Source organism: Equus quagga, unplaced genomic scaffold (assembly GCF_021613505.1).
Source record: "Equus quagga isolate Etosha38 unplaced genomic scaffold, UCLA_HA_Equagga_1.0 HiC_scaffold_15345_RagTag, whole genome shotgun sequence".
In the NCBI taxonomy this organism is placed as follows: Eukaryota; Metazoa; Chordata; class Mammalia; order Perissodactyla; family Equidae; genus Equus; species Equus quagga.
Window position 1 is genome coordinate 1 of NW_025792714.1, and position 10,214 is coordinate 10,214.

Sequence of the window (10,214 nt, forward strand, 5' to 3'; positions counted from 1 at the left end):
ATAAAAGACTTTCAATAATCTAGGGATTGTTTATTTTTTTAAAAAAAAGCTGAATGCTGGAAACAACACTGACTTCTGTGGCATTTTAACTCTCCCTATTATATAACCCTCTCCCCAGGACCTTAGAACTTTTGCAATCATGATACCCATGAAAACCAGGAGTCGGATATTCATTGGAGGGGGCTGAACAGGTTGAGTCCTCCAGACTTCGCTTCAAGAGATTTATTTTATCTTTCAGCACCTTATAGTCTCCATCTGCAGGGCTTGTTTTTATCTAATCTGACTCAGAGCTCATGCTGTCAGGAAATTTTCTCTAAGGCATTTATCTAAGAAAAATCGAATGCAAAACATCGAACATCCCAGTTTCCCAAGGTGAAAATAATAAATGGGACAAACAAGAAGCTGACCCAAAAATTTAACAGAAAAATCTGTGGAATGAGATATCGATAGAGGAGTTTGAAAAGCCCCTATATATCCCTGGAACTCTAGAAGGCCATGTGCATGCCCATGCCTGTATGAATTCTCAGGAATTACCTAAGAAAGCTCTAACCTTTCAATGTCAACTAACCTTGAGGCTCTGCACAAAGGAAGTGAAGGGTAGAGTATAGTTGTAAACTTCTTGCTGGACCATTGAAGACATGCCCCAATATACACACATAATCCCTTATTAGGCCTGGGAGACTGATGGTTTAACACATTTAAGGAAATTGCCAACCAATAATTAGCTGACCACTAAACAAACTGAGCAAAGACTTCAGGGGAAACTCAAGACAAAGAATTCAGATGTTAAAATTAGTCCAGGAAAGTCAATGAAGGAACAAGTTGCAACAATGACAAACAGGAACTACAAGAAATTCTGAGCGGTAGTGGTGGGGTAAATATAATTTCCAGAGCTGCCGCATTATATTATTTAAATTTCTAGTTTTCATCAAAAAAGTAAGACAAGCAAAGAAACAGGAATGTATGACTCATATAAAGAAAAAAAACCTGCAATAGATACATACTGTCCCTAAGGCAGCCTCGATGGTGGACTTACTACACAAAGACTTTAAATTAGTTATTGAAAAATATTCAAAGAATTAAAAAAGCCATTTCTAAAGAGCTAAAGGAAAGAACTATAGAACAATGCTTCAACAACTAAATGATTTATAACAATCAATGAATGAAAATTTTTAAAAAGAACCAAAAGAAATTCTAGAGTTGAAAGTACAATAATTGAAAGGAAAAATCCATTAAAGTGGCTCAATATAAGAATAAACAAATGATGAGGTTAAAGGCAGGTCACTGACATTATCTAGTCTGAGAGATGGAAAGAAAAAAGGATGCAGAAAAATGAAGTGAGTCTCAGAGGTCTGTGGAGCAACCACAAGAATACCAAGATACACATATGAGAGTCCAAAAATAAGAGAGATGGAGATGTAAGTAAAAAGAATATTTGAAAAAATAATGATTAAACTGAAAAAATTTGCTGAAATTCATTTTTCTACACAGGCAAGAAGCTCGATGACGGCCACCTAGGCTAGACTTAAAGAGCTACACCAAGCACATCATAACCAAACTGTGGAGGCCAAAGAAAAAGAGAGAATCTGGAAAACTGCAGGAAGAAGCAACGCATTACCTACCTACAAGGGGTCCTCAATAAGATTTACAGACAATATCTCATCAAAAACCATGGAAGCCTGAAGACAGTGGATAACATGCTCAATGTGCTGAAGAAGAAAAAAGACACTGTCAGTCCAGAATTATACATCATGCAAAACCATCATTCAAAAATGAAGAAAATATATTCTCAGATAAATGAAAATTGACAGAAATCATTACTAGTAGATTTGCCCTAAAACAGACAGTAAAAGCAGTCCTTCAGGCTGAGAACATAGCTCACTAGATAGTCTCTTGAATTCACAGGAAGAAATGAAGAGCACTGGTAAAAATAACTAAATAGGCAAACATAAAAGACAATATAAATATGTATATATATATTTGCTTCCCATTCTTTTATTATGTGATTTAAAAGACAATAGCATAAGCAAGTCAAAGCCTATGTGAATGCCCTTACGGTATATAAAGATGTACTTTGTATGATGATAAGAGTACAAAGGAGAGGGAAAGAGAATGGAGCTATATAAAAGCAAACATTTTATTTAATCGCATATCATAACATTTTAAAGTGTATAATTTAGTGATTTTTAGTGTGTTGACAAAGTTCTACAACTATCACTACTGTCTAATTCCAGAAGCTTTTCTTCATTCCTAAAAGCAATGCAGGGCAGAGGATTCTGGGAAGATGGTGGAGTAGGGCGCACCAGAAATCTGCCTCCCCAACTGGACAATAATTACACTGGCAGAATCCGTCTGATATAACTTTTCTGGAACTCTGGAGTCTATGGAAGGCTTACAACTTCCAGGGCAAAGCTTGGATGGTAAATTGCAGTTAATTTCAGTCAATTTCAGCTCTTGGCAGAGTAGCAGCTCCTCATCCTCACCCCCCTCAGCCCCGTGGCGGGCAGCTGTGCATGTGTTCCTGGAGCAGCTTGCACACAGCTTTTGGGAGACAGAGTGGGCAAAAATGACCTACCCTCCAGATATCAGGATCTGTGCTCTGATCACTGCTGTTTCTGATCACAAAGGTGCAGACAAAGAGATGGTGGCCATTGTTGTTGCATCTCCTCTCATTGCTAAAAGCTCTTACTTCTATGGTTGAAGTGAGTTCCATGGTGTTTAAAGGGGATGATGCCTTTTTCTCTCCTTCATTTTTCTCTTTTTCCTTTTTGAGCAGGATATCAAAGAATAGGACATTCAAAAGTAACTGCATATACTAGGGAAATTAGAAAGTCACCATGCATACCCAGGGGAAGGATGAGGCTCAGAAAAGACCTGGGAAGACCTTAAGTGTACACCTCAGGCTGATCCTTGGCATGGAGACAGCCTACAACAATAAAAAACAAAACAAAACAGTAACAATGGCAACTAAACCAAAAGAAAACGAGTAATCAGCAAATCTGGGCAACGGAGGAGAATCTGTTTTCCAGAGTTACCACATTGTTAGATTCAGATGTCTAGTTTTCAACATAAAATCACAAAGCATATGAATAAATGGGAAAGTGTGGCCCATTCAAATGAAAAAAAATCAGCAGAAATTGTCCTTAAAGAGACCTAATGACTGACAAAAACTTTAACACCGCTAATCTTAAAGAAACTCAAGGAGTAACAGAAGATAGGACAAAAGTCAAGAAAACCACATATCAATAAAATGGAAATACCAATAAAGAGATAGACAACCTCTATATCAATAAACCTCAATAAAGAGATCACATGTTTTTAGAGCATGGGTAGAGAGATTCAGATTTAAGGACCTGCCATTGTTACATAAAAGATATGTGAGTATCAAGTGTCAAATATTTCTGGACTTAGCTTTTATGTTTTTTTCTTATATTACTTTATAACAGTCTCTTTCAAATTATACATCCTAATTACTTGTTTCTATATTTGTTTTTTTAAGAAATATTGGGGTTTTTTTGTGCAAAACTTCTGAGTTGGAAGATTTTATGTGGATGTTGTCTTGTCTGAGTTGAATTGAAACTTTTTGTAAATTGATTAGCAACAATCTTGTGCCATTTTCATTAAACGTATCTGCCATATACAAAGAATTAAGCTTTTTACTTCATTCCAGTGCCCTCTTGGATTTGAGAATTTTAAATATAAACTGATTAATTGAAAATAAAGGGTTCTTGTTCATGCAATCTTTTGTCTTTGCTATTATTAAGTGACTTGTTCTTTCCTGTTAGATTGCTATTTTTTCACTTAATTCCCCTAGAGTGATTGGCCAGGAGAAGCCTCTGAAAATATAGAATGCACTGGAAGGGTTATGTAGACGGTCTCAGTTCTCTAGAGCATGATTCCTCAGTGAATTTAATTTTGAACAGTCAGCCTTGGGGACAAACTGTTCGAACAACTCAGTGAAGTGATTTATTTTTCATTGTTGATTAACCCAGTCACATCTTCCTTTGCCTAGGGGAAGATTTCTCTTCGGGTATTAATACTACTATCAAGCTGTAAAATAAAAGCTATTACCTTACTAGACATGAACTACATTAAAACTGTCATATGAACGCTCAAAAAATATCTAAAACAAAGCTCATTTCTTTGATTATCCAGCTTCCTGCAATATTGACCAAAAATGCTATTAAAGATTTGTTCCACTAATTTAATCAGTTAAACTTAATAATTAGGTTTTAAACTTGGTTCTTGATACATATTCTCAACCACAGCTTTCAAATTTGGTGATTCATCAGTCACATCAACGTATATTCTTGATGCCAACTCTGGATAATTTCATAATCCAAACTGTAAAGTGTTTATGAAAGTTGAAGAAGATGGTCATACTTTATGTGGTCATAAAGAGATATATCCATGTGTGAGAAAGCATTTACAGCTGGGTAACTGCGTGTACCCTGATCTTTCTCTGCAGTCACACCTGGATTGATGTGGTGGCAGTCCTGACTTATCTTCATCAAACTAAATCGTCATCTTCCAGGACCAGAGATAGAATTTCAGAAACTTGGATTTAGAACAAGTGACAGAAGAGGAAATAAAAAACACAGGTAACATATTCACACAAACTCTTCACTGCTACGAGCATAGGGCAAAGTAGACTTAGTTGGAATGAACTATGTGTCGTTCTTGAGAAGCAGGTTTTGTCTTTGACCCAAAATGTTTTAAGCCAGAAGCTCCTGGCATAAAGTAGCACATGTATTGTCTGTATTTTATAGAATACTATTGGAATAATCACAATGGAAATAATTTTCTCCAGTATTTTGTGTTCCAGTTGTTTAAATGTATACTGAAATACAGAGAATGCAGAGCAGAGCAGAGCATATAACATACAACATACAATATAACATGGCACAGATATGTTCTTCAAAATAGCTTTTTCAGATTGCTTTATATAATCTAGAGAATCTAACACTTATTTGTTTTGAATCTCAGTATTTTGCAGATAATAGTAATGACTACTATAGTTGTTTAATAAATCATTACCTTGTGTCTGCTATCTTTAAGTGTTCTGGTTATGTATAGATGTTTTATTTCTGTTGGTAATTTTTTTATTGTGGTAAAATATACGTAACACATTTTTGTGCATCGATCACTACTATCCATCTCCAGAATTTTTCATTGACCCAAACTGACAATGCACCCATTAAACAGTAACTCCCATTTGCTCCTCCCCCAAGCCCCTGGTAACTACTCTTGTATTTCTGTCTCTCTGAATATGACTATTCTAGGTGACTCATAAAAGAGATCACCCTTTTGTGATCTCTTTCCCTTTTGTGTCTGGCTTATTACACTTACAACAATGTCTTCAAGGTTCATCCATGTTATAGCATGTATCATAATTTACTTCCTTTATAAGGCTGAATAATTTATTTTATTATATTTTATTATATTCTTCTGAGGCTCAAATTCCAAACCAGAAGTTAGAATCTGAATTCCCAAAAAGTGCACTGTGCAGACATCCCGCCCACCTGTGCAAAATTACAAAACAAAACTGACAAAGACTATCTATGAGATAGGCAGTCTACTCTTTCTGATTGTTGTTTTTCTGTGTTTGTCCTTAAAGTCTATTCAACCACATTCAGGTTTTAGAGGTAGTATTTTTCCTTTACTATGAAGAAATTGACTTGGAAAATGATATTTCTTTCTTTTAAAAAAATCAAATGAACTGATTAAGTGTTTATTAAGACCTCAAAACTTTTACTGCACCATTTTTTATGGTCATTGTTCAATCATTTTTAAAAAAGGAGTTGCTTACAGGGGAAACAGGTTTTACTATACAGACAGTTAAATAGAAACCTCTTTAGGCATTGTGATCGTATGTTTCAAAAGGATCTGGACTAAAACTCAAAATATCAGAATCTATAATTTCCAATATCTTGTTGATTAAAAGTATTTCCCAGTATTTTAAACCTAGCAAACCATATAAGTGGTTTTTATTTATGCCTTATGTTGTTGAATTTGGCATAGTGTGCATCCACTTAATTTATCTTAATTGTCATTGTGGGATACTTACAAGGGATTTACATTTTTTCAGGATTCTTTAATGATTTATTGTTTCTCACTGAATACGTTAAGAAATTTGAACAATCTCATGAATGTTTGAATCAGATATATTTATTTTTTATAAAATATAATATTGGTAAAGTATAGAAATTTGCATCATGGCAAGTCAAATTAACAATTTTCAATAGTTTAGAGTAATAAGTTCATAAGAACATTTTTAATAGTCAAATATTTATTAATCACTTAAAATATATTAGACACACTCATAGATTCTGGAGATACAATCATTAATAAGGTATGTTTTCTATCCTGGCAGACCCAACATATGATAGTGGAAAACACAGCTATAGACAAATAAGTGTTGTAAAGACTCAACAGGTCAGGGGATTAAACCCTCCTAGTGGAAGCTATCTTTGAATGCTTAGACTACTCCTATAAATTATGACTATTTACTTTCCACTGTAAATGCAGTTTAGCTTCATAATTGTGAGTGAAGATATTTAATTATGTATATATGCAATGACTTGCCAGAAACCCTGAAGGTGGAACTCCTTGTTTAGGCAACTGATCTCATCTACTGATATATCTTAAAGCTTAGAATTTTATTTACTCATTTTTCTTTGATTTGGAAGTACAGGATTCGGAAAGGCAAGTCCTGGTACTGATACTGAGTTATCCCTTGGGCCACCTCCTGATTGATAGCTCAGGAAATCTGAAATTTGAAATTTCCTCTTCACCCAACTCATTCAAACCCCCCAAACCAAACTGTTTACCAATTTCAAAGCAAGTTTCATTCAACCTACTGTCTTTGCTGGTTGCTATCTATCTTTTGTCTATTCTCTCTTATTTTCTCTCATCTACACTTATATTCTCTTTCTGATGCTTGGGTACAAATTTGCCTAGAAGCACAAAGGATAGAATAGTCTCTTGCTCTTCACAAATGATCATCTGCAAATGTGGGCTCTGAAACAGAGCACAATTAAAATAATTCTGCCTTACAAATAAAACTGACTCTGGATCATTCCCGAAAGGCCTGACAAATACTGTATTTTCCTCAAGTGAGAATGAATACCTTGTATTCAACATGGACTCAGATACCCAGAACCAATTATATGAACAAAATAACTAGTCTCATACATTATTAATAATCAAACAACCTTTCACACATGCTAATTCACCCTGATTGACATAAAGAGGATCTACCAACAAAAGTGTTATTGTGTCATTAGGATAAGAGTTTCAATGACAAAAATTCAGAAACATACATCTGGAAAGATCGTAGCATTTCCAATAAGAATATAAGTTGGGATGTGACTTTTCCAAAGATGACTGAGCAAAATCAAGTAATACTTCTGGATTTTCATATAGAATTCTTTCTACTACACCATGATTCTGCCTAAAATCTTTATTTTGGCCTCCTGAATTGAGCTATGGTTAGCAATAATTAATTCCAAGCAATATTGGAAAGTAAGGAAAATGTCTAGCACCCAACCCATTCATTTTGATTAGTATTATCCATTTTTTCCTTCAATAACCTAGGTAGTAATAAATGTTAATTCAGTTTGTGTATGTATCCCTGTGTGTGCATGCGTATGTGTATGTATTTTCAAACAAAGCATTGCTTTCATTGGACTTTCTTGGCTGGAGAGAATTTAACACATTTATCTCTGCTCAATTGCTTTCTTATGAGAGTTGATATTCAGTTTAATGAAATAAAATTCAACAAGCATATAACGAGCACTCATGATATGACTTGTTTTTATTTTTTATTGTGGTGAGTGACTTATTCCTTGAGTCGTGATGCTTATAGTAGAGTAATTCAGAAAGGCAGTTATCAAAACTTCAGATGTACATCGGAAAGCTATATAATGTTATTATCCAATTTTAGTGCAATAAAAAATAAAAATTAAAAGAAAACTTCAGCTATAATTTTATGCTCCATGCACTAGGTATTACTTTACATAAATATATAAATAAAGTTATTAGAGATGAGATTGTTTTCATGGAGGATCTCAGGATTCCAAAAAGCATTCAGGAAAAATGAAATGATAAATAATGTCAAAAATGCCGTCTTTATGAGAGAGATTCTGGAGGAAGTAGCTTTCTTGCTGTTTAGTAGATCATCTCACAGACACGCCCACTCGCAAATAACTTCCGGTTAGAATACTGAAGTCTCATCATTGTTATTGAAACAAGAAATTTGTGAAAAGGAATGGAGTAATTGTGGGAGGAGAATCCAAACTCTCATTTTCTAAATAGTTACTCTGTGTGAGGCCTTGTGGAGCAAACATTTTTGAGTAAGGCATCACATGTTTGATAGAAAGCTTGTGATCTTCTCAAATTCATTATTGGCCCTTTTTCTTACAGCCTTTGACAGCTGAGTTCAACACCTTCAGAAGAACACATGGAAAATAGGCACAATGTGACTGAGTTTGTCCTCCTGGGACTCACACAGAGCCCTGAGGGGCAAAAAGTTCTATTTGTTGCATTCTTACTTATCTACATTGTGACCCTAGTGGCCAACCTCCTCATCATTGTGACCATTATGGCCAGCCAGTCACTGGGTGCCCCCATGTACTTTTTTCTGGCTTATTTATCATTTATTGATGCTGTCTATTCTACTGTCATTGCTCCCAAAATGATTGTAGACTTGCTTTATGAGAAGAAGACTATTTCCTTCCGGGCTTGTATGACTCAAGTCTTTATAGAACACTTATTTGCTGGTGCTGAAGTCATTCTTCTGGTGGTGATGGCCTATGACCGATATGTAGCTATCTGTAAACCTCTTCATTATTTGATCATCATGAATCAGCGTGTTTGCATTGTCATGCTGCTGGTGGCCTGGACTGGAGGCTTTCTGCACTCATTGGTTCAATTTCTCTTTATTTATCAGTTCCCTTTCTGTGGCCCCAATGTCATTGACAACTTCGTGTGTGATGTGTATCCCTTATTGAAACTTGCTTGCACCAATACCTACCTCACTGGACTTTCTATGATAGCTAATGGAGGGGCAATTTGCACTATCATCTTCTTCATTTTCCTAGTTTCCTATGGGGTCATATTATACTCTCTTAAGACTCATGGTTTGGAAGAGAAATGCAAAGCCTTCTACACCTGTTCATCCTATATGACTGTGGTCATTTTATTCTTTGTTCCCTGTATCTTTCTGTATGCAAGGCCAAATTCCACTTTTCTCATTGATAAATCCATGACTGTGGTTTTCAGTGTCATAACTCCCATGTTGAACCCCTTAATCTACACCCTGAGAAATGCAGAAATGCAAAATGCCATCAGAAAACTTTGGAGCAAAAATGTGACTTTAGTTGAGAGAGGGCTGTTTCCCTCACGCAGAACGTAATATTCATTCTTTCACAGAAGAATGGAATACTTTCACTACCAGTGATTATATTTAAAAATAATTTCCTTTGGGTTATTTAGCTTATTCATTCTGAAAGAGTCATATAAGTTAATCTTATCTAAGTGGAATATGTTATAGCCCTTAGAGAGCAAGAGAATTGCATAGGTTTAATCTCATATAGATAACTAATATATATATAGGTGACTGGGTGTTTTAGCTTATGCACAGCTGTCTCAAATTCATAAGAACTAGAACCTTTTCCCACAAAGTCTAAGCTTGGAAGATGATGTAAACTGCACTTAATATATTAAAAATGGTCAAGTTTACAATTGCTGGTGAGAATTAAACATTTCAGTACAATCTGGATTAAATGATGTGGTTCATTTTGACTGTCAGATAGCAGATGAGAGTAAGCCAGGAGTAAGGAGAGGGTAAAATATTGAGTAAATACTGTTTCTACTCTAAGACAAAAGGGAAGATTTGAAGAGGGAGACTAAGGCCAATGATTGTGTCTTAGGCGTGACAGCAAGTGCTCAGTGGAGTGATGAGAAGATTGATGAAACACAAATTATAAATTGTCAACAGAAAACTTGGAAGGTGTAAGAACTGAAGGAGGAAATGTAAGGCAGTCTGACATTCTCAGTAGATGGAATCTTCTGGTTTGTTAATAACTTTAAGGAATGTTAAGACGTCCCTTTTTATTCATTATCGAGAATCTCTCATGAGGTCCAACTGCCATCTGAATTTTTCTGATACTTAAAACAACATATAAGGACGTAAGTATATTTAGTCCAAAAAA

General features: G+C 35.1%; 1 protein-coding gene across 1 annotated transcript; it reads left to right on the forward strand.

Moving 5' to 3' along the window:
- Positions 1–1,911: 1,911 nt before the first annotated feature.
- Positions 1,912–9,415, forward strand: LOC124231991 (olfactory receptor 4A15-like). Its single transcript, XM_046648988.1, has 2 exons — positions 1,912–1,924; positions 8,454–9,415. Exons 1-2 carry the CDS (start codon positions 1,912–1,914, stop codon positions 9,413–9,415), a joined length of 975 nt encoding a protein of 324 aa, XP_046504944.1.
- The last annotated feature ends 799 nt before the right edge of the window (positions 9,416–10,214 follow it).